The 25,308-nt window shown below is 47.2% G+C and overlaps 1 protein-coding gene across 2 annotated transcripts; it reads right to left on the reverse strand.

The window, feature by feature from the left end:
• Window positions 1-329: 329 nt before the first annotated feature.
• Window positions 330-23,477, reverse strand: LGALS8 (galectin 8). 2 transcript variants are annotated; one of them, XM_052640035.1, is made up of 11 exons: window positions 23,387-23,477; window positions 20,769-20,916; window positions 10,667-10,755; window positions 9,567-9,777; window positions 8,005-8,124; window positions 7,316-7,372; window positions 6,459-6,485; window positions 6,214-6,336; window positions 5,634-5,722; window positions 4,561-4,726; window positions 330-1,673 (listed from the first exon to the last, which is right to left on the reverse strand). In XM_052640035.1, the coding sequence occupies exons 2-11, from the start codon at window positions 20,811-20,813 to the stop codon at window positions 1,524-1,526; spliced, it is 1,077 nt and encodes a 358-aa protein (XP_052495995.1). In that variant the 5' UTR covers window positions 20,814-20,916; window positions 23,387-23,477; the 3' UTR covers window positions 330-1,523. The 2 variants fall into 2 exon arrangements, with proteins under 2 accessions (XP_052495995.1, XP_052495996.1); XM_052640036.1 differs by lacking the exon at window positions 6,214-6,336.
• Window positions 23,478-25,308: the final 1,831 nt, after the last annotated feature.

A 25,308-nucleotide genomic window follows, 5' to 3' on the forward strand; every position in this document is an offset into this window, starting at 1 on the left:
TCTGCCAGGCCCTCTGATGTTCTTTTCTGAAGGAAAAAAATAACCCTGGGGATTCTAGACCCTTCTTGCCTTGTACAGCTTTCCCAACATCCCCACCTCCACTATTTTTTTTTTTTTTTTTAGTTTGGTGAGACTCAGCATAATAAATTAACGTGAAAAGATGGAAAAGAATTAAGTGCTCAAAGTATCCACACTGAGTACCTTTAGGAGTAAGATTGGTAATAGTATTTTCTGTAATATAGGGATACAAATAATACCTCACCACAAACTGTTATGAAAATATCCCCAAATCCTGGCAGAATTCAGCCCAGCAATTTAACGTGATAAAATGATGCGACTGATCTTTTTTTTCCCTCCCCACTTGCAAACCTTTGAAATTCCCTGTAACAAGATCTGACCTGTAAGAATTCTACAAAGAAGTTCTGCCAACTTGCTTCAAAGAATAATAGACAAAAATTACAGAAATGCAACAGTTTAACTTGCTGATACAGGTTTTGATTTTAATCACTAAAAGCAGAACAATGTTTTGATCTCTGTCACTAATGATGATGGACCCGTCTTCAGATGGGCAGAGGAGTGCCAGTCTGCGCTGACAAGGGGCAGAAGACCAGCGCCTCTCCACTTCACTGGTCTCGGCCGCTGTAGCTTACTTTTCGGATAGGGCCTGCTTTATAAGCAGTCATTAAGTCTACTCTTGACACTGCTTTGTTACCCACAGACATTTTACAAATTGAGACCATCTCTTGTCTACCTTACACTCTCTGTAGAGTATGTGCATAGGAGACCTCTGGCTCACTCGAAACTCCAGTATTCTAAAATGTGCATTTACTGGTACAGAAATCAATGGCCTTGAGACTGACATCAAGTTAATTTCAACAGCATCTGGTTCAGTTTTGCTTTGCTTTTTGCCTTTATCATTGTGCTGTATTTAGAGTTCATAGTGTTAATCATTTGGTAATGCTTACAGCTAGCAGAGCTAAGTATTTATCATGCTAAAGAAAATCTCCAGACATAAATCAACATCAGTCCTCCCAATTATGGCATACGATCAAACCCTGAGCCAGCACTGGAGGAAGTGTCACCTACAAATTTGTGTCCTTAGGTGATTTAATAGAATAATTCTTCTAAGTCCCTGGTGAGTCTAGTGTGTGAAGGAGCAACAGTGGCCCAGAGCTTGGCAGAACAGGGAATGTACACGCCCCACTGTGTACCCCTGGCTCCCACCACACGTGAAAAGAGAAACGCTCAGTGCAGGCTGGCTTTCTCTGTTGCAGTGGGTTTAAAAGAGGCAGTCAAGGTGCAGTGGAGAGAGCAGGAAAGCCTGTTACAGTAATGGCTGTGACTACCATTGCATCAGTCTTCTCACTCTGGGCTCGGCAGGTCGCGCAGCACCGACTGAGGACACCCAGCGGGACTTAAGGACTCTAACAATGTATATAAAGCATGTCGTGATAGAGGCGTTTTACCAAGGCCAGTGTTACAGGGGTCATACTGTATTTCAGCATTTGCAGCCCTCGTGACAGCTACCAGCTCCGCACTTCCAGTAGGTGGATGTCACCGTCGATCTCCAGCGTGTCAATTTTACTCAGCTCCTTAAACCTGTGCTTGTACTCCAGGCTGTGGACACCGTTCACCGCGACTTTGAATTCTCTCACGTCACAGTAAATTATCATCTGGAAGGAAAGCACACACAAGCGGTTCCCCAGGCTTTAGAAGTTTTTATGTCTTGCACACAGTGTTAAAAAGCACACCATTTAGTTCTTCTCCCAGCCTGCCAGCGCTGACACCCTGCCATGGTTTCTAAGCTCTGACAGAAGTGGATCTGGTGGTGGCACTCTCTGCCTTGTCCCACTCAGGGAAGTGGCTCTCATGTGCCTGGAACCTCACCATGGCCTGAGGCCCGCTGGCCACTCCATCCCCCGCTCCTCCGCATGCACCCACTCCTGCCCCGGCTCTCAGGGAAGTGGGAAGTCGTCTTCCTTGAGACACACGGGAACTCAATTGAAGGAGGAGAGGGAGCTGCTTCTTGCCCATGGGCTAGGAACCCCGGGCCTTCGATCCTCACTTCTCTGCCTGAAACTTGGGTTTGGGGCAGCTCAGAAAATACGAAATCCCAGAGGGTTAGGGCAGCTGGTGGGGACTGCACGGCTGCCTGGTGACTCTGATTCCCACCCCCACTCAGCACACTGTGCTTCTCTAACGCTGGTCAAATCTCCTTGTTCTGTGAGCCTCTGCATTCTGGCAGAGTTGCAGTTCAGAGTCGTCATTGGTGGTAGCCCTTCAGAGTTAACAGGAGAGTCTACTGTCCTTTTAAATCTCCCGTCCGCCTCAACGTATCCCCCTGCTGCCATCCCCCGTGCCAGTCCAGCCATTCACTCCACCTTGTCTCCACCCTCACTGAACAGCCCAGCGGGGCGAGTCCACGGCTCTCCCCTCACTCCCTGCCTCTGCCCCAGAGGCAGACGGAGGCACAAAGTCTGGATCCTCAAAGCAGCAAACTGAGTGTCTGTCTTCTTTTGATACAGCTAGTAGAAATGACTGCTGGGGGAGATTAGGAAGGGGAGAAATTCCACAGATAACAGCAGTAACTGACACAGATGAAGGCAGAAGGGTGATGTAGGGAACTGGGGGAGCTATCTGTGACTGGCGGTCCTGTGCCCACAACAGTGGTGGCAACCCCAGTTTGAACCAGGCACAAAGACTTCTCTGGTGGACATTTAACAATCTCTACAGAACGGAGGACACACCACCCCAACAAGCTCAGAAGGGAAAACCAGGCTGGCGTTTGGCAGACACTGTGGAAACAGTTCCTACGGGACATCAGAGCAAGTGGAGAGCCAACATGTTCAAATGGGAGATAAGTAGCCCACAGCCTGCTGCACACGTTACTGTGCCAACTGAATTTAGAAACGAGCGCACAGATAAAGAGCCGAAAGACACTTTTTAAATGAAAAAAATTAGCACCACAAAAAACCACAATGATCCAAAATGAGGTCAATTGCCCTTCCTGAAGTAGAAAACCAGGAAAAGATTATTTGAGAGAATTTATTATTGTCCTCTTTCATATTAATGCAGTAGTCCCAAACTTGGACTCAAACAGGTCAAAAAAGACACGAGTTCCCAGTCACCAAACACAATCCTTGACCTTCTTCCAGAGCATCCACTGCTCCTTCAGTGAACCCACGTCACCCACACACCCTGACACCTGCCACGTCAGCAACCCTGGGGCTGCACGTCCCACCTCCAGTGACTTGTCCATACGTCCACAACATCTGAAAAACGCAGTGTACCCACATCCTTCTGAATCCCGAACCAGTGTCCGTCACTTCCAGGAGCCTGTGCTTGGCTCATTTCTGTTACTCCACACACACTGGGGCATGCCTTAGACTGGAACTTATTAATAAAACTAGTGTCAAATTGCCACCTTTTATTCAGCCTGATGTTCATGCTTTCAGCAACTCTGAGGAGTCTGGCGAGCTTGAATTGTCCAGAGCACGTGACAATTTAAAATGCGGAGGCATGACCGAAATCAGTGACCCTCAGTGACCATACGAGGAGTCAGTCACGCAAGCTCGTGAGGGAACCCCGCCGACCACGTGGCATCAGACACACCAAGGAGACTGGGCTCAGCAGCCTGGAAGCACGCCTGGGGAAGGAGCAGCCTGGAAGCACGCCTGGGGAAAGAGCAGCCTGGAAGCACGCCTGGGGAAACAGCAGCCTGGAAACACGCCTGGGGAAAGGCTGTGCTGTGATGCTCCGCCTCTGGGGGCTCAGGACCACACGCCTTCAAGTCCTGACGGTCTAAATGCGTCTTTCTCTGAAGGTACACAAGCAGGATCGCTTGGAAGAAGGTGCTGCCACCTCAGCTGCATGTCACCAAGACGACAGGGCAAGGAGTCTCGGCTCCCATGTCCTCGTGGTCTCTCAGGGTTCAACATGTTACTCAGCCCTGAGACTGGGTTCCTGTTAAAATTCCTATTAACTAATAGGGGCTACACAGACACTGTCATCATGAAAACAAATGTTGGATAATTCCAGTGTAAATAATGTGGCACTCAACTGGCTTGGCCATTTATGCTGATTACCTATGTAACAAAATGGCACTCAAAATAACAGTCTCCAGCTCAACAAAACCACACACAAGCTCCACATAGTAAGCTGTACTTGATTTAAATAGTGAAAGTCGCTCGGTCGTGTCCGACTTTTTTTTGGCCCCGTGGACTATCAGTCCATAGAATTTTCCAGGCCAGAATACTGGAGTGGGTAGCCTTTCCTTCTCCAGGGGATCTTTCCAACCCAGGGATCCAACCCAGGTCTCCCACATTGCAGAAGGATTCTTTACCAGCTGAACCACCAGGGAATCCCAAGAAGACTAGAGTGGGTAGCCTATCCCTTCTCCAGTGGATCTTCCCGACCCAGGAATTAAACCAGGGTCTCCTGCATTGCAGGTGGAGTCTTACCAACTGAGCTATGAGGGAAGCCCAGGATGGACAATTTATCCTACCCCTGCCCCCAGGATTCTTTTTCCTGTACTGTTTTCAAAAAAGATAAACATCTCACCTCAAAGTACATCCCAGGACTAAAAGGGAAACAGGTAATATTTCTCTCTTCTTCTCCCCAGGCCTCCTGAAGAAAAGAATTTCTTACAAATGCTTTCATATTCAGGCGTGGGTTCAAGTGGAGAGCAATATCCTTGGATTTTCCTGATATCAGATCAACATTAAAGCTTTTGAGAGAATTAAAGAAAAATTAATTAGCCAAGGAGAAGAGAGGGGTACAGTTTTAACAATAAGAATTAACTGATGACACAGCGCATGCAGACTCAAGGACCCAGGAATGCCACTGAAGGTGATATTTAAAACTGTCAGTCAGTATACCATTGGTATAAGTATGTTATTTGCAAAATAAAAATATGGAAAGCTTAAAAATCAGTGTTTATAGCTCCGACTGGGAAGAAATTAATGGGTTAGAATAAGTGACCCGAAGGATCACATCTGTCACAGGAATAGGGTCCCTCCAAAGTAGAAGCTCTCTCAACATTTACAAGTATCCCGTTCTTCAAAGTGTACTGTGTGCGCTCAGTCGTGTCTGACTCTGCAACCCCTTGGACTGCAGCCCACCAGGCTCCTCTGTTCATGGGATTCTCCAGGCAAGAACACTGGAGCAAGTTGCCATTTCCTTTTCCAGGGAATCTTCCCAACCCAGGGGTTGAACCTGAGCCTTATGTCGCCTGCACTGGCAGGCAGGTTCTTTACCACTAGTGCCACCTGGGAAAATAGCTCTCACTTCAAACTTTCAGAACTCTGGACATCCCTGGAAAAGATTATAAAAGCAGGAATTTTGAAGTCCCATGACAAGAGGAGTCCTGACAAAACTGATCTGCTCTCGTAGGCTGCCCTGCAGTTCAAGGCGAGGGCGTGCCTTGTGGACAAAAAGCCACCCTCCTCTCCTGTGTAGCCACAGGAAGCCCAGGGCTCTGCCACCAACTTGTCCTTAGCAGTCTAACTGCCTCTGGCTTTAACTGTCTTATTTTTCAAATGAAGCTCATGATGCTAGCCCGACGTGCACCTCACGAGACTGCTGTGCCAGGGTAAGAGACACACACGGCCGCATCCGCACTTAACGATACTGACCCTTTGGCGTTTGTATTTACTTCTCCTTTTATGACGACGGTCCGTCCAGGGCCCATGGAGGAGTTCAACCTTGCTACAAACGGCAGAGTCTGCAAAGAAACCCCCGTCAGTGCCAGGCAACCTCAGAAAAAGATCTTGTGGGAGAACTGCCTGAAGACACCGGGACATGTTTAAAGGCCGTGACCCTGTGACCCCCGTGAAGGGACAGATGAGCCTGCCTTGGTCCCACGGGGGGCCCCGGCCGTCAGCACTGTGCCGGCTCCCAGCAGACTCTCCATGTTTCGGACCATGAAGTGAACGGATGTGGGAAGGGCCCTGAGCCTCCGAGTGACACTCTCTCTGAGAAGTCACCTCGGCTGGGGTCTGACGCATGCTCTGTGTCCAGCCTGGAGGGGAGGCGGCCGAGGCGGGGGCAGTTACGGAAACACACTCGGGGCTCAGGGACCTGCTCTCCGTCCACGACACACAATGCCAGTGCCAAGTGGCTGCTTCAGGCTTGGACTGAGGGTGGAGGTTACGCAACCAGCTAACTAAAACTTAATTCGTTACACAGAATTAGGAAAATTTTGGCTCTTCAAACCTTTGACAAACAGTTGGTAGGTAGTATTTTGGCGCAAGTCAAAGTGTGATTTGGCGGCGAACCTTTGCTCTTGGTGTAGACAGTTCTGGGGACGATTTTAGAAATGTCTCCTCTATTACTAGGCTGTAGGAAAACAGTTCTGCAATAAGGTATGGAATAAGTGAAGCTGTCTTCCAAGGCTTAAACTTCATTTCCTGGACACTCTTATAAAAAGGTTCCACATGTTATATAGCAAAAATACTTACAAGCTGTGACCCGCCAGACTTTTGTACCTATTGGAAAAGAAAGACAAAAGGAGAATGTGTGACAGGCAAGAAATAAATGGTATAACATGAGCAATCGGATCTTCCTGGCTGTATGACTCAGAGCCTGGGACAGCAGGGCCTGCCCGGCCCTGGGTGGGGGACATGCAGGTGCCAGTGGCTTCCGAACATGTGCAAGGAGCTGCAGAGTGCCACGCAGCCTGGGGACAGTCTGCCTGTCCAGTTCATCGTCTGAATTCTGTAACCTCCACCATGAGCGAAGCATTTTCCAAAGGCCACACATGGGGTCAAACATGTTTTACTTCTTTCCAGGGTGCTCCCCAGATGCTGAGATTAGAGTCTACTTAATGAACGTGCTGAGATAGTTAAGACCTCACTTTTCTCCACTAATAACAGCTAAAAGGTCTGAACTGTACTTGTTTCCATGGGGAACAAGTGGAAACGTGGAAGCTGTTTACTGACGCACTGGTTGTGCTCACTGTGTATAAACACCTCCTGGCCAGCCCTACTCAGCAGTTAAGAGAGTTTCTGGTACATAAGATTGGTGGAGAGTGGTCAGATCAGAGTCTAAACAGCAAAACTTAACGTAACCGGCACCCTGAAGTATATCCCTCAATTTTCAACTTCCAGCATATTAATTGTTAAAAATGTAAGTTTTCACATTAAAAACATGTTTTCATATTAAAAAGGTAAGTGTTCATATTAAAAATGTAAGTTTTCATATTAAAAACATAACTTAAAGAAAACTCAGCCTGCCTGCCACCTAATTTACATGGCAACTAAAAGACATTTTTAAACATTTTTAGACATTTTTAAACTTTAAAAGATTTAATATTTACATTTTCTTTACTTATCCCTGTCTGTTCCAGAGTAGATCCTTGGGTACTTCCTAAATCCTGAAAAAAAGTTCAGATTGATGTTTTAACATCCATCAGAATTCTAAACATATCTTGACATATCAAAAAAATCATAAATGGTACTAAACATGCAAATATGCAAATATCCAAAATATCAAAAAATGCAGCAACTTTAGCATCCTTCTCCTACTACCAAACTGACAAAAGTTACAGAGATAAGAACAAGTGTGAAGACTCTGAATGAATGTATACAGATCTTGAGACTAATTTGTTTTACTGTTTGTGGAGGGCGAGTTAGCAATTTCAACTGGACATCCCACTGCTGGGAAACAGTTTTAGAGAGAACTACTCCACTGTACTCCCACGTCAAGGAAATACCCCCACTCCAGCTGTAAAGGGTTGGCTGGTTATTTTGTGGTTATCACTTTGGGTTTTTTATAGAACCATGCTAGATTTGAGATCTACAGGCAATAAAGCTCTAGTCAATGATTAGCATCCTACTAGTCCGAATATTTACTTCTAAGAAATTAACACACTAGTGAGGGATATATTTACACTGCTTTCATCTCAACAGATGATGTTAGTTAAAGATGTTTCCTACCATTTCATCAGAAAACGTCAACAAAGAAGACCCCCAGACCACTGCCCCCTGCCCATGGAAGGGCCCTCACCGAGCTGAAGCTGAAGCCCACAGAGTGAATGATGACTTTGCCGTAAATGCCCAGCGTGTCGATCCTCTCTGGGCTGATCCTGTGGGCATACAGCAGGGTATGCTTTCCATTGACAGCCACCTGGACAAACAGAAAACAGCCCCCTCCAATAAAGCAGTCAATAAATGAATTTTATTAATTTATCCAAGTTTAAATCTGCTGACTCAGATTTAGGTTGCGACTTTTCCCCACGGGTCTCCCCATGACACGTCTGAGCAGACTGTGATGAAAGCACCCGCAACGGGCAGCACTCTTGACTTCCTCTGAGTTCTTCATCTGACTGAACACCAGGGACACTCTCTCCAGACGGATCACGCATCTGAACACACGCCCGCATGCCCGTGTGTCGCAGGCCTGTACACGAGACACCCTGGGTGCCCATGAGCCCTGGAGAGACCTGAGGTCACCCCGCTGTCCTGAGGACCAGACTCTGGAGACCACCCCGCACGAGGCAGGTGCTCCACACACATTTGGGTAATTTGCTGAATGAATGAACCTGGGCAAATGACCCAAGTTCTCTGAGATTCCTATCTGTGAGCAGGAAGCATGCGCCCTCCAGACGCCGCTGTTGGGAGATGACCCGGTCCCTCTCGTGAGACTCCAGCCCAGTGCCTGACTGAGAGAGCACCAGTGCTCCGGGCTCCTTCTTCCTCCCTCCCAGATGCCAGTACACGTGTACGGAGTGTCGGGAAGACACGCAGAACACAATACGGTCTCTGACCTCAAGGAGCTGAAAATCCCAATGGAAGGCAAAAGGAAGGCAGGGGAAAAAAACAAAGCACCACAGTACAGACAAGCTTTAAAAAAAAGATACAGAAAGATACAGACGCAAGGACTCCAACAGCCAGAAGAGGAGGAATGGGGGTGGGGGAGGTTTCGGGGAGGAGGGATGGTGGGAGCAGGCTCTGAAGGTCAGAGGGGTCTGCACCTCGGGTGGGACGCTTCCCTCTGTGCCATCGAGTCTCTACTCTGGGAGGCTCCACAGGCTGGAGCAGCCTCGGGACCACATTCGACCTCTGCATACACTAGGGATAAAGTGCTCGGTGGTCCTGACAATATGTGGGCTTTCTAAGATCTCCTCTGGTTAGAATCTCTGGATCCTACGGGACGAGGCAGCGCAGGACGTAACTGAACAACCCCCCTGGCCCTGACTCCAATGCCAGGAACCCATCTGTCTGTCAATTCAGACTCCCCCACGCTCAGGGTTCTGGTGCCTGCAGTTCACTTTCCATCATCAGTGTAAGCCTGAGCCAGTTCGGAACGAACTCAGTCCTGCAAGGAGACGCAATCCAGCAGAGATCCAGTCACAATGGACCTGCATGGTGACATCAGCAGGGACACAGGAGCCAGGCTGTGCCCACCGCACAGGAAGGTACCCGCCGTGCCCTACTTCTGAGGAGAGTTAGAAAGCCAAACCCTTTCTCTGGATTTAGGAGATCTACAGGCGAGTTCACGTGTGTGAAGGGCTTCCCTCATGCTCATTGTCACGGGTGAGGAGTCAACCTCCACCCTCCAAAACGTGCCTGGAACTTCTCTTTCAGCACCATGATCACGATCTCGAACGACTTCTCTTTCTTGAAAGGCATGTCGTAGGTGATCTCCTCCCAGCCCCACTTCTCGTTTCTCAGAGTGTTGCAGACAATGCAGTTGGCCCTTTTGAAGCGTGGATTGAAATGGAAGGCCACATCTGCTCGGGGTTTCAGGCTGCTGCCACACTGCAGGTCCACCTGGAACCTGTGGAGGGAAGAGACGGCCACGTGGGGACTCAGGCAGGCGGCCGTGTGGAAACCCAGGCCTGCTGACACCTGACCGCTCCTCTACTCACCCACCCAGGGGGCCCAAACGGTCCAGAATAAGCACCTAATTTCCCGGGCTCCCTGCAGGAGGGCTGGCCGAGGGGTCCCAAGCTCTGCCAACAGGGTGGAAGGGAAGAATTCACGGAAAACTAAAGGAAACGGCCTCAACAGTCAGTTGACATCTGTCTTCTGTCCACCCCACCCCTTCCCCCAAAAAACCACATATGGACCCAGGCAGCCACACAAACACAACGTGAGGATAAGAGTCCCAGCTTCCAGGAACTGTGAGAAAGAAGACATCACCCTGGGACAGTGGGTGGGAGCATGAAGGGGCTCCTGCCTCTGACAGCTCGATGGCACGGCCTTCAGCCATCTGGACTGTCCCGTTTAGACGTCGCATTCACCTCTTATTTAAACCACTGTTACTCGGGCATCAGTCACACAGAGCCAAGTCCAACTCCCGCTGATACAGCCTCATCCAGACTTTGTGCCCAAGGCAAGCATTAGATAAAGCCGCCTGGGACAGGTCTAAAGAGACGCTGTGGGGAAGTTACACTGTAACTAGGCCAGGTCCTTGTCATCTGACCACAATTCCCTCCACTAGCTATGTTTCTAATTCTTTACACTAAAGTCAGACTCATGGCAATAAAAAATCCAAAGCACCTGTATTGCAGTTTTTCATTCCAGGTTCCTCAGCACCTTGGCCAAGGCTGTTATGAAAGCAAAATCAGCCTCGAGCATCCAGATGGTCTCTCCTACATTATCTGCTGTTGCCCACAACCACAAAGATGCACTTCTTGTGTTCTCGCCTAACACAATGACTTTACCTGTCAGAGTCACTAGGAACATGCCCACGTAGCACAATCAAAGTTCCCGGCTCCAACTGCTCAGAAATGGTCCCGACATAGGGGATTACCTAGGAAAAATAATTTTAACAAACGTTCACTTACAAAACCAAACGACTACACTCTTTAAAGGCTGCACACGAATTTGCTCAGACCCTAGCATTTTTCCAAGTCCTCATCATGCAAACAGCTGCGCAGGAACAACATAACCTGGAGATATCACAACGCCTGCAAACCACTCCGGGGTCTTCAGAAATAGATGCGTGCCACTCACAGCCCTTTTAATCTGGCTGGAGTGTGTGCTCATGCTCGGTGTGTCCGCCTCTTTGTGGCCCCATGGACTGTAGCCCACGAGGCTTTGTGAGCATGGGTTTCTCCAGACAACAATACTGGAGCAGGTTGCCATTTCCTCCTCCAGGGGATCTTCCCAACCCAGGGACTGAACCCACGTCTCTTGAGTCTCCTGCCTTGGCAGGCGGATTCTTTACACTTGAGCCACGTGGGAATATCTGGCAGAGGGTTGTATGAAATGCCACACCTTGCCCCTCTGTTTTTCCTAAGGTTCCGTGGATGATGCCAACATGATGTAGGCCAGGCCAGGCCCTTCTCTAGCGCTGAAGAGGATGACAAGCGCGCACTGCCTGCAGAGAGCACTCCACTAAGCCGCTCCGCCACACCTGGGACTGGGTGCCTTACCTTACCCACCGGGCCTCCACACTGCACCCCCATGGGAACCAGGGACCTGCACGGTCTGAAGGACGCACTCAGGGTGCCTGGGGGTCTCTCGAGACACGGCATCTACAGACCTCGCCTGGTCCAGGGTGCAGGCCCGGGCCCTGACAGGTGTTCCCACACAGGACTCGGGTCTCCCCCCTGCCCCTCCCTCACCTGGAAGCCAGCACTCTTGTCCGGGGCCTGACACTCAGCCCCCTCCCCTGGTGGCTCCACCATCCTCCCTGACCACTGGTTATGTGGCTGCATCTCCTGCTCCCCAACCACACCCCACTTCCACCTGGAGCCTCTGACCAGCTGAGACAAGCAGGTCAGACACCAGCGTGCCTTACACCAAGCTCACCTGGGTTATGACACCTGTGCTGAAGTTGATCAAGGTAGCTCTGATTGTCAAGAAGTAAGAAATAAAACAAAAGAGGCCGTACACTCCCACCTCAAACACAGTCTCCTGTGTGAAGCCTTTTTCGGACTCGCTGGGCCAACTGAGTCAGCCCCCTCTGAGGGTCATCATGGTACTCATTACTCTGTTCCTGTGCAAACGTATGCCTAGATTTTGAGCTGCACGGGGCAGGACCCAGCCATCATCTTTACACCCCCAGGACAGAGGTCAGGCGATGATCAACAATCACTTGGTGAATGAATGAGCTCCCACCATTCTGGAAACTGGGTTCTGACAGGCCTCACATATGCAGAGGCATGGCAACTAAACAGCTGCTGAACGGAGTGTTGCTGCCTTAAGCAGTAAGACAAGATTTCACCAAAGCCAGTGGCCATCTGGTGTCACAGTCACTGCTGGGGGCAGCGTGGGGGAGATGAACAGGGCATCAAACCAGAAAAGGAAAAACATAACAGATGTGTAGAGCACGGCCACAGCCACACATCAGACTGGATGGGTTCTGTGTATAGAGAACATGGAAGTCTCTTGGCCACAGGCAAGAATAAACAGCAGCATCTTTCATGACGTATATCTCTTAATAAAATGAGAAGCGTTTTTTTAACTTCAATTTTTTAAAATATATTTTCAACTATATTTGGGCTTCCCAGGTGGCTCAGTGGTAAAGAATCCACCTGCCAATGCAGGAGACACAAGAGAGGCAGGTATGATCCCTGGGCCCAGAAGATTCCCTGGAGTAGGAAATGGCAACCCACTCCAGTATTCTTGCCTGGGGAATCCCATGAACAGAGGAGCCTGGCAGGCTACAATCCAAAAAGTCGGACGTGACTAGCAACTGAGCACAACTTATATTTATGCAGAATATTTAATAACACAGAACTGTTAGTGAAATAATTATCAGTGAGAAACTAGCCTACAAAACTCCATACAGTGTGGTCTTAACCAAGTTAACAATAAACATCAAAAAGCAAAGAGAAAACACTAAAGAAGTAAGCCAAAAATGTTATAACACTTTTCTTGAGGAATGAGATTTTAATTTATTTGTGTATTTTCCAGATTTATATAATAAGCATTTATAATGTTTATTACCACAGATTTTTTATTATATCAGTCTGAGAAACAACTGTGCTATAAATATGGGCCATTTGCTGTTTGTTTTCCATAGTAATGCTTCTACTCAGGAATGTACCCTAATTTATATTAATACCACTGCTGCTGCTGCTGTCATGTCTGACTCCTTGTGACCCCATGGACTGTAGCCCGCCAGGCTCCACTCTGTCCATGGGATTTTCCAGGCAAGAATACTGGAGTGGGTTGCCATTTCCTCCTCCAGGGGATATTCCCGATCCAGGAAATGAACCAGGGTCTCCTGCATTGCAGGCGGATTCTTTACCTGCTGAGCCATCAGCAATACTCAACTTTTTTGGACCATGTGAAGGAAACAAAAGCCCCTCAGCCCGCTTACTCCCTCACAAATAGGCTCCTGTGGAAAGGGAGAAGGGTGCTGTTTTCAAGGCAATTCCAAACTTTGAGGCTTTGATGTGTCACAAATAATTTACATAAAACCATACAGATCTGAACACACTGGGACAGTATCATAAACTTAAGCCTTAGTCAGGCTTGGCATTAACCTGCCTAAACATCCCAGCTGATTCAGACTGCTTTGCCTTTCTTATGTCATTTATCAGATGTCTGCCCTACACCAGGGTCGGGTCAGGCAGCCTGCAGCTGGAAAGAAGTATGAGTTCCGTCCATCCGGGAGGAGCTGATGATACAGTTGGGAAGAAGTCAGATACCCTCCAAAAGATGATTAGTGGAAACGTGACACTCTGTCCAGCTGTTTGAATCGGAACCTGCTTCCAGCTGGGAAACCCTCTATCCTATGAACACGAGCCCTCATCCAGACTGGGATGCAGGCATATGACGCACATCTGTCCGTCAGCACCCCCAGTTCAGACTCTAAGCTAGACGCCAGGACAAGCGGCAGCCAGAGTCCTGCAGTGCCCGCTCCGGCCGAGGGGGCAGCAGTGCCACCTGGGTCAGAGGCAGCAGGCGGCGCCGCCAGGGCACGGAGCACCGTGTTGGTCCGCTGCGGAGAACAACCCTGGGCCGGGTTTGGGCTGTTGTCTGTGATGACATCGTTGACAAGGCTGGTTCTTTGGTCCAGCCTGCTGACATCACTTAATAAATTCCTTTTCTGCTCAAATTAGCGGCTGGCTTCTGTTTTTGCAACTACCAGCCCTGGCCAAGTCAACATCTTCACAAAAATGGGGCAGGAAGGAAGTGTTGAATAAATGCTTCAGAACAACGTATAAAGAGCTGTAACTGAGGTGGCCACAGCTGATGAATGAGGTATGGTGTGACCTGGGGAAAAAATACGGTTAGGCAGAAAGGAGAAGGAAGCCAGTTCAGGTAGAAATGTCCAGCTACGAAGGCAGAGAGGCAGGGAGAGACAAAACTTATCTGGCAGACAGTAAACAGTAAGGGAGCAGTTAGAGACAGAGTTAGAGGCAGGCTTCAGACTAACAAGACAAAAGTGGGGGTTGGGAACACCAGTCCAGTGGGCAGGGGTGCATCTGGGAGGCTGCCTGGCAGCAAGCAAGCCTGGCGCAGAGATAAGAACCTGACCCACGCGGATGGCAGCAGACGCTGAGGGGTGGGCGTGGGAGAAGATAAACACATTGAGCTATATCAAAGAGAACTGTCTACGTGGGGCCCCCACCTAAAATGGTAAAGCTATGGAAGACACAAATTTCAGAAGGAAGATGACTTTAGCTGTGAACACCCTTAGTGTGAAAGGTTGGCAAGACCTCTAAAGGGAAACACACTGCAAGGAGTGGAGACTCAGGACCAACATTAAGTGAATGACCGAGACTCAGCAGTCAGAGAAGAGATGATGACTTAACAAAATGAGAGATACGAGACAAACTGAGAGAGGAAGTCGGGAGCAAACCCGCAGTGGTGGTCAGTTACGGGGTGTGCAGTGTCAACACAGCAGACCTGGCTGCTGGCTTTGAAAGGCCTCCTTCCAAGAAACTTGGCTTTGCGGACAGCACCCACCACCCTAACTGAGGAGGGTGGGTTACCCACCTCAACTGTTTGTGCAAACATGATTTATGCTGAACACCTGCTTTCCTGCTGGGAGTCTGGGGTTTTGGTGCCTGCTAGGCAGATGCTATCTACACAACATCTCTCAATAAAGACCCTGGGTGGTGAGTCTCTAATGAGCTTCCCTAGTGGAGAAAATTTCACGCAGGTCACAGCTAGCTGCCGGGAGGTTGAAGTCCATCCTGTGTGACACCACTGGCAGGATTCCCTGGAATCCTGTACCGATTCCCCCGGGACTTCGCCCCATGTGCCTCTTCCCTTTGTGGTTTTGCTCTACATCCTTTCACTGGGACACATCACAGCCACGGGTATGACTGATGGTGAATCACTACAACTGAGGGTATGTGGGAGACTTCGATGCAGGGGGTGAGGAGAGAAAGATGAAAGAAGGACCTGACAGAGCAGGGCAGTCGTGTCAACGAAGTCAGTTTCAAAAAGGGAATGTCTCTAACATGGAAAGATAAGGAAGACCTCACCTCTGCCTCCACCAAAAGATAATGAAATGGATATCATACTCTCTGACACAGCGATTCCTATAGATTTCTCTTGTAAAATACTAGCACATGTGCACAAAGATGCACCTCTCAGGATGCACACTACAGCCCTGGATAATCATGGATAGATCTAGCCCTTTAACAGGGGGCTGGTTAAATAAGTCACAGAACATCCACACAGTGGGCAAATTACGCAGCTGCTAAAATGAGTGAGGAAACTCTATGCTGATACCTCCAAAATGTGCTAAATGGGAAAAAGCACAGTATAGCAGTTTATCCAATATGATACATGCATGTAAAGAAACAACATACAAAAGGTGATACACACAGCATGCGTTCACTCTGGGATATTCACATATAGTCTCAGGAAGGGTATACAAAAACCTGGTAGGAAAGTTACCTTTAGGGAGGGTAAATGAGCACCAAGGTAGAAGGAAAATTTATGTTTTAATGAAATCCTGAAATACTGCTTGAATTTTTAAAATGCTGTACATATCTTTCCTTGTATTTTTAACGTATTAATAAGGAAAAGTCATTTGAATTTGGGATAAATGAATTTAAAATTTTGAAGACAGATTAACTTCAAACTGTTGGGGGCTTGGCAGCATGGAAGGACACTGAAAGAAATGGACATCCACAAAAGGGAAACTGGTTTGGAAAGGAAGATGGGAGTTTCGTTTTGAACTCACAGTCCTGAAGGGCTGGCAGGGCATCTAAGTGAGCTGGAGGTCACAGAGCTATATACAAACTGTACACGTATTCAAAAGTGCTCAGTCAACAGAGAAATAGATGAAGCACAGGCTGGAATCAAGATTTCAGGGAGAAATATCAATAACCTCAGATATGCAGATGACATCACCCTTATGGCAGAAAGCAAACAGGAACTAAAGAGCCTCTTGATGAAAGTGAAACAGAGGAGTGAAAAACTCAACATTCAAAAAACGAAGATCACAGCATCCGGTCCCATCACTTTATGGCAAATAGACGGCGAAACAACAGAAACAGTGACAGACTTTCTTTTCTTGGGCTCCAAAATCACTGCAGATGGTGACTGCAGCCATGAAAGTAAAAGACCCTTGCTCCCTGGAAGAAAGGCTATGACAAATTGAGGCAGCAGATTAAAAAGCGGAGACATTACTTTGCCAACAAAGGTCCATCTAATCAAAGCTATGGTTTTTCCAGTAGTCATGTTTGGATGTGAGAGTTGGACCATAAAGAAAGCTGAGGGCCAAAGAATTGAAGCTTTTGAACTGTGGTGTCAGAGAAGACTCGAGAGTCCCTTGGACAGAAAGGAGATCAAACCGTGTGTCAGTTGCTTAGCCGTGTCCGACTCCTTGTGACCCCATGGACTGTAGCCTGCCAGGCTCCCCTGTCCATGGAATTCTCTAGGCAAGAATACTGGAGTGGGTTGCCATTTCCTTCTCCAGGGGATCTTCCTGACCCAGGGATCGAACCCAGGTCTCCTGTATTGCAGGCAGATTCCTCACCATCTGAGCTATAAAGAAGTCCCTGAGATCAAACCAGTCAATCCTACAGGAAATCAGTGCTGAGTATTCACTGGAAGGACTGATGCTGAAGCTGAAACTCCAATACTTTGGCCACCTGATGCAAAGAGCTGACTGACTGGAAAAGACCATGATGCTGGGAAAGACTGAAGGCAGAAGGGGACGACAGAGGATGGGGTGGTTGGATGGCATCACCGACTTGATGGACATGAGTCTGAGCAAGCTTAGGGAGTTGGTGATGGACAGGGAAGCCTGGCGTGCTGCAGTCCATGGGGTCACAAAGAGCTGGACACAACTGAGTGAACTGAAAAGACAGCAAAGAAATAAAGAGAGACACTGAAGACGAGAGTGGTAAAAAAGAAATGAAACTAAGGGTAAAAACTCAAGAGGGCAGGGAGGAATAAATTAGGAGCTTGGGATTAACATATACATGCTACTATTTACAAAATGGATAATCAATAAGGACCTACTATATAGCATAGGAGAGAAGGAAATGGCAACCCACTCCAGTATTCTTGCCTAGAGAATCCTGTGGACGGAGGAGCCTGGTGGGCTGCAGTCCATGGGGTCGCTAAGAGTCAGATACAACTGAGTGTCTTCACTTTCACTTTTCACTTTCATGCATTGAAGAAGGAAATGGCACCCCACTCCAGTGTTCTTGCCTGGAGAATCCCAGGGACGGGGGAGCCTCGTGGGCCGCCGTCTATGGGGTCGTACAGAGTCGGACACGACTGAAGCGACTTAGCAGCAGCAGCGGCATATAGCACAGGGAACTCTACTCGGTACTCTGTGATTAGCTACATGGGAAAAGAATCTGAAAAAGAGTGGATATGTGTATATTTATAACTGAATCACTGTGCTATACACCTGAAACTAACACAACCCTGTAAATCACCAATATGGCAATACAAACTTGGAATTTCAAAAAAATTAGGATTCAGGAAAAAAAAATCAAAATGCAGAGTTATGGTGCAGAAATCAAGACAGCAGAAATCGACTGTCTCAGGAAGGAAGTTAGCAAAAGAACAAGAGAACAAATAGGAAGGATCTTCAGGGATTAAAAAGAAACTTCATCGTTTTGTGTTTTAAGGTTAAACTGCAAGGTAGAAAGGGAGGTTCCTTAGAATACTAAGGAAAAAAGGATCAATGTGGAAGTAAGGTTCCTACGGAAATTGGAATCATGAACTTTTCAGGGTGGGATTAATATTAGCAGACGGCTTGTTAACTAAAAGCGAGAAGCAAATGGATTAATTTCTAAATAACTTCTCAATTCACAACTGATCACATCCTAAGACCTCTATAAACAACAATAATAAAATATTTAAGCAGATATATTGAGTTGCCAAACAAGAGATTTCACTGAAGGAACTTCTGGTATGAAGATACTGTCTTCCAAATTAGTCACTCAATTTGAGTAGAAAGAAAAGTGAGCTGGACTTTCTTAAGTCTTGGAATTCTATCAGCTGAACTTGTCAATGAAATATACTAAATAGGAAAAAAATTATACAGGCCAGTTATACAATTGACTTAATCTTATGAACAGAATTTGTCTACCACAATTTTAAAATATATTTTAAGTCATTTTTATTGAACTGATTTTAATTATACTGATTTAGCTGGTGGCAGCTGCCCCAAACCAAGATAAAGGCCTTGTGAAGGTTATTCAACATCCTCAAAGTAATCCAGTTTGCTTTTGCATTTGGAATATATTGTTAAAACAGTTATACTTTTGAAATTATACAATCAAACAAACAATGCAGACACGTGTGGTGGCCAAAGCGTTCATCTGGGTTTCTCCATAACATGACGGAAAAACCTGGATGAATTTTTGGGCCAAACCAATATATTATTCAAAAAGACATTACGCATTTCATTAAAAAATAATTTTGAAAGAAGCTTCAGTTTTATAATTGACACATTCTGTACTTCATGCTCTCAAAATAAGAAATGCCCTAAAACTAACTCTATGTTTCTTTACTGATATGAATGAATAGGATTCGTATCAGTAGGAACTGAAATTTAACATATAAGAGACAATACACGTGGACCAAAATGTTAGAAACGCAAAGAGATAAAAATAGAAAGATGGCAGTTCTGTGTCTTCACAAGGCTTAATGAAGAATATAGTAGAAACTCCATAAACACTTCCCAGTTGAGTGAACCGATCACTAAGGAAACACCCAGAATGCAGGAAGACATCTACTCTGGAAACACGCTGTCATGAACCGTTCTCAGAACTACCCGGAGTTCTGAATGCAGCATCTGTTCCAAGAGCCCTGTCCTCAGGAAATGAAACGTCAGCTGATTTTCGTTTCAGCCCTGTAGTCGAGGGTGCTAACCCCAGAAACCACAGAAAACGTCAGCGTGCTAGTATCAAGACAGGCGAGGATCTCAGGTTATAAAACTGTTTCCTAAATGACACTCAGATAAGCTGTCTCTGTGATGCAGGGCAGTGCTGAACATTAACCCGACCATCCACCCCTCCTGGCTTGAGCAAGGGTTACATTTCAGTTCCCCTTGGCAGGGAGAATATTTCTTTTTTTTTCTTTCAATCTTTGCAGAAAGTCAAGTCTACAACTTTGAGATGTTTTTAATTCTTGAGATGCACAAAATCTTTGAAAACGTCTAGCTGACTTCAAGTTCAGCAAGTGCTCCTTTTTAACCCTACTAGAAGTGAAGGCTATTTCTCCCAACACGGACTTTGCTTTACATGGTGGTCGTACCTCATTCTTACACAATGACAGTAAACCTTAGCGGGGAAAGGAGAGCTAGAGCTACAAAGTAAATGGCAAAAAACTGAACTCACTCACTCTAATAAGACTGGCTGAAGGCCTCACTTGAAGGGCTCTTACCAGGAGTCTCCTACAGAGGGTTTACCGAAAAAAACAAACAAACAAGCAGCAGCTCTGTCTTGGATCTAAATTCAAGATTCAGTTTCGGACAGATAGAAACTAGACAGTTCTAAAGAGTCTCATACCACCTGAACTGAAACCAGTTCATGACTGAAATTTCTAGTAATTACGTTCACGGGTTCCTGAACTGGCCTGAGGTTCACACAAGACTATTAGTTTTTCTCCTTCTCCACCTCACCCCTGGCTTTGAACATTCCCCTGCTCAAGTAACAAGCAGGATTTGAAAGGCAGAGGCAAAGCTGAGAAATGAACTTCTCACGAACAGCTCTAGTTAAAAAAGAAAATGAAACCGTGTACGGAAAGAAATCCATTCCCTCTGAAAATTACATCTTACGATGGTCTGAGTCTTTTACCCACCACGATCAGAGTGGCTTTCCCATCACTCCTCATCCACGTTCTTTATTCACAGCACGTCTCATCACCTCGTACAGCTGACCTTTGAACAACACAGGTTTGAACTGCGCAGGTCTCAATCTACTTACACTTGGATTTTTCCAGAAAATACGTACAATCTATTGGCAATTGGCTGAATTCCCAGACGCCGAATTGTGGGTACTGAGAGAAGAGCTGAATATTGAATTTAAGCACCTGTGGGGCTGCAGGGGCTGGAAATGGCTTTTAGTCAGCACCCACTGCAGTTCCACCACATAGCACGTGCTCCGTTTATGTTTACTGAACTTCTGCCCCCACCCACCCCATGCACTGAGTAACTGTTGTTCAGTCTAAGTCGTGTCCTGATTCTTTCTACTACAGCATGCCAGGCTCCTCTGTCCTCCACTATCTCCCAGGTAATGACGGGGTTGGCCAAAAACTTCATGTGAGTTTTCCCGTAAGATGTTACTGAAAAACCTGAACTAACTTTCCAGCCAATCCGATATTACTCTTTGGACTTGCTCTCAACACTGCCACAGGCAAAAAGTGATTGTGGAGATCAGTTACCGGGTTATAGATGACATTCTGTAGATTGTTTAAGGACAACATCATTCTCTTCCACCTTATTGTTGACTGGGCTTTCTTCCGGGTATGGTCTAAGATTTTAAATACGTTTCACTTAAAGTATTCCCAGATTGAAGCCGAGGCACGTGCCCTATGTAAAATCAAAACAGAGGGAAAGAAAAATAAGCATACAACATTTTTCATCATATTATAACTATTTTAAAATATATAAATTATTTTACTAATATTTATCAAATAACAGGATGCTATTACAATCAAAGATCTGACTCCAACTCTTATCAAATGTACTCTACTAAATAATTTTGTATTATGAGGACAGCACATATTAAATTTAAAAAATACATCTGTAGAACATTTCTAACGTGGAAACTTTATTAAAAATACTTATTACTGGGAGTTTCCAGTGGCCTAGTGGCTTTTACTGCTGTGCTCCAGGTTCAATCCCTGGTCAAGGAACTGGGATCCCATAAGCTGTTTGGCATGGCCAAAAAAAAACCAAAAACTTTTTATTAAAATACTAAACCAAATAGCAGGAAATACTCCTATAAATCATCAAAGATATTCATTTAAACTTTCTCATCTGTACAATAATAATAATAATAGTGTTCACCTCACAGGTTTATTCTACGGATTAAATGAATAAATAAAACAATGGAATAACACATGCTTTAGAAGTTTTATATACTGTTATTAGTAGAAGGGAATGCTCTTCCTCCTCCAAATTAAACAAGTTGAAAGAAAAAAAAAATCAAATGCCTCAAATATTAACTTCCCTGTGGCTTAGAAAAAAAAGTGGGGTATGGAGCAACAGCCACAGTTTTCAAGATAAAAGGACCCATCAGTACTACCATTTAACAGCTCCAGGGAAGATCTGAAGACAAAGCAGAACTAAAAGAGAAACAAAACTAAAGCTTCTGACATTTTACTTCCACTAATTCTATCATTATACCAAAGGGCAATACACACTGATCACATCTATCACGTTGAATCTATTAAGAAAAAAAAATTGCATTTCCAACTCTGGATGTAACAAACTGAGTGGTGATGTTAAATTACAGCAAGAGGGATTCTGCAGGTGAAATTACAGTTACAAATCAGCTGATGTCAAGACAAGGTTATTGTCCTCCATTATCTAGTGGGCCCCATGTAATTACATGAGCCCTTAATAAAGAAGGAAGTCAGAGAGATGTGGTAGAAGAAATCAGAGATGTGAAGCATGAGAATTTGACACAGGATTGCTGGCATTCGAGAGGGAGTGCAGGCGGGCACACAAGGAAACTAAGAAACTCCTAAAACAAACTCAAGTATCCTGGAAGTGGGCTATTCCCCAGAGAATAGAGCCCAAACTGCAAAACACCTGCACTTAGCTTTTGACATCCTAATCACCTAACTGAGCTAGTAACACTCATCCTGGTCCCCCAAAGATCTGTAAGAAATAAGTGGGTGTAATCAAAACATCAAGTTTTATGCCCTAAATATATACAATTTGTGTTTGTCACATATACCCCAATAAAGTTGGCAAAAAAAAAAAATCCCAGAAAAAAAAAAACAAAACCGGTATCCCTCTTGGTTTATAAATGTGACCGCAATCTATTAACTTACTACGTTAGCCAAAAAACTCAAAACTTGTTGTTTTACTCCATCAAACTCGGGAAGTATCAACAAGACCAAAAAAAAAAAAAGGATACAGAGATTCCACGGCCCCATTCATAATTTACTTGTGACCAGAGAGTGAAGGCGATGGCACCCCACTCCAGTACTCTTGCCTGGAAAATCCTATGGACAGAGGAGCCTGGTGGGCTGCAGTCCGTGGGGTCGCGAAGAGTCGGACACGACTGAGCGACTTCCCTTTCACTTTTCACTTTCATGCATTGGAGAAGGAAATGGCAACCCACTCCAGTGTTCTTGCCTGGAGAATCCCAGGGACGGGGGAGCCTGGTGGGCTGCCGTCTATGGGGTCGCACAGAGTCGGACACGACTGAGGCGACTTGGCAGCAGCAGTAGCGGAAAGTGATCCAATTTAAGCCATAGGCCTGTGTGAAACCAATCGTTCCCGGAAACATCCCCAGGCACGAGTCCTGCTCTAATTAATTAACACTTGGTTCGCATCCCAAGAAGCCATCAGGATGCTGAAGCAGTTAAAGGACTTGCGTTCCCTATCGTTTAATCCTGCAGTCAATGACTCTGCATCTCACAAAAAGCGTATTCAGAGTCCGGGAGGACCACGGAGGTCGGTCATTCCCTGGAGAGCTCGTCATTTAAAACACTGGGAAGGAAACGACCGCGATCCGACCGAGTGAAGGCGGCGCTCGGCCCCAGGCGGGGAGGTCAGTGGGGCGAAGGCAGCCCCGAGGGAGGGGGTGGTCAGCAGCCGGGCCAGCGCCGGGCGCCCGGGGCCCGCGACCCGGGACCACGACTCATCCCTGGGGCGCCGCGCGCCGGGCAGTGCCGGCCGCCCAGCCGGATCCTCCGCGGTGACGACACGCGGGACGGGGAGACGGGAGCCAGTCCCACCGTCTGACTCTGACGCGGGGCCAGAAACGCCCGGCCCCCTGCTCGGCCGGCGCACCCACCGCGGCGACGGCCCCCCGACGACTCACCCCGGGACTGGCGTCGCAGGCGCGGAGCGTTGGAAGCTGTCCACCGCGGCGCGTCGTCCGCGTTCCCGGCCGGGCGCGCGCGGGCGGCGACCGGAAGCGAGAGGAGGCAGTCCGCCGCCACTTCCCGGTTGGCGCGTGCCGCGCGTCGCCGTCGGCCTTGCGTCTGTGGCCGGGTCGCGCTCCCGGCTCGGCTGGGCTGGGGGCCCGGCCTCGCTGCGGCCCGCCACCGGGCTGCGCCTCCTGCACGGCCTGGGGACGCGGAGCGCGACCGGCTTGCTGCGGGACGAGCAGGGAGGGAGGGGGCAGAGTGTGTTTACAAAATTCCCAGACTTTCCTGCAGGCGGGACTGAGGGGCCGGGGAGTGCGGAAGAGAGGAGAGACCACCTGCTCCCTCCGCCCGCGTGTCCGCGGCCTCCAGCTCCGGTGTGGACGCCGCACAGGCCCCCCTGGACCCGGCGAGGCCCCCTCCACGCGGACGGGGGCCGTCTCTGACCTTCCCTGGTCGCGGGGGTCAACGGGGTACATGCCAGGTATTTCTTTCTCTAGGTTAGCTTCCTTGTCTGCCTGGGGTCAGAGGCCAACCAGTGCAATGAAGGAGAACCTGATTTGGAAGCACCCCGTTTTGGGCCACACCTTCGGGTGTAAGTAAAGTGATGGGGACATGGGTTCAGGATAGCTGGACTTCGTCCAGTCTGGAGCCGCCAAACATTTAATCTAACTTGGACTTAAGTCACTGCGGCTTCTCCGCCAGTTTTGTATGTTGCCGTTTTCTTAGTTTTATCAGGACTTCCCTGAGGAAAATGTCAGCGGTACAGAGCCCAGTTCTGAGCACGGTAGGTGTTCACAAATAACCAGCTTTTCCTATCCAGGGCCCATACTGACTGCCAGATTGACCTACTGGCTGTAAAAAAAAAAAAAAAAAAGTCAGCGACAAGCACAAAGTTATGTAAGCTACCTTGAACACTTGGTCCACTTTGTTTTCTGTTAGGGACCATGAAGTTCTTATCTTCCTACTTGTCTCTGCTTGACTTTTATCCAGGTTTCCTTTGAAAGGCAGGTTTTGCTGTCCCTGCCCTGGACCTTCTCTGTATCTTTGGGCTTCATTATTCTTTATTTAAATTGAGGAATTCATTACACACCCCATACCATCGAACTCACATTCTGATTCCCTATTACGTTTCTCTCCTCCTATTCATTTTCCAAGTTTGCTTCACTCTTCAGGATTCAACTTCAGTAGCTGAATTTAACCTTTAAGATACACTACCTGGAATTTGTACTTAGCTTTGTTTGATCTATTCAACACGGATTTAAATTGAGAAGAGGAAATTGTCCTGTATATTCCCCAATGCCTAGTGTAATAACGCTTTGCATGAAGTTGACACTCTAAATGTTAGGTTAAAATGACAGGTTATTGATAAAGAGGAGCAATTGAATGTCTTCACAACTTTGCCTGGGTTGATTACCTTTCTCCACAAAGTTGAAATAAATATACATCAGTGCTCTATTTCTTTGGTAAGTGGAGTTTAGGTACAAATGGGACTGTGTAAATGGGCTTCCCCAGGGGCTTTGGCCATCGGATGCAAAGAGCTGTCTCACTGGAAAAGACCCTAATGCTGGGAAAGATTGAGGGCAGGAGGAGAAGGGGCAATAGAGGATGAGATGGTTGGATGGCATCAATCACTCAATGGACATGAGTTTGAGCAAACTCCTGGAGATAGTGAAGGACAGGGAAGCCTGGCTGCTGTAGTCCATGGGGTCGCAAAGAGTCGGACACGACTGAGCGACTAAACAACAGTGGCTTAGCAGCAGTAAAAAAACATCTGCCCACAGTGCACGAGACTCCGGTTCCATCCCTGGGTTGGGAAGATCTAGGAGGGCATGGCAACCCACTCCAGTATTCTTGCCTGAAAAACCCCATGGAC

Source organism: Budorcas taxicolor, chromosome 5, assembly GCF_023091745.1.
Source record: "Budorcas taxicolor isolate Tak-1 chromosome 5, Takin1.1, whole genome shotgun sequence".
NCBI classification, from domain to species: Eukaryota; Metazoa; Chordata; class Mammalia; order Artiodactyla; family Bovidae; genus Budorcas; species Budorcas taxicolor.

What these genes read in the sequence shown, in the direction of transcription:
- LGALS8 (XM_052640035.1), bottom strand. Translation starts at nt 20,813, where the DNA reads ATGATGTTGTCCTTAAACAATCTACAGAATGTCATCTATAACCCG. An exon ending in TGCTGAAAGAGAAGTTCCAG is followed by an intron (nt 8,125 to 9,566) that starts GCACGTTTTGGA and finishes CTGTTTGTCCAG; the next exon opens with GTGGCTGTCAATGGAAAGCA. An exon ending in GTCCTGGGATGTACTTTGAG is followed by an intron (nt 1,674 to 4,560) that starts GTGAGATGTTTA and finishes CTTTCCTTCCAG; the next exon opens with ATGATAATTTACTGTGACGT.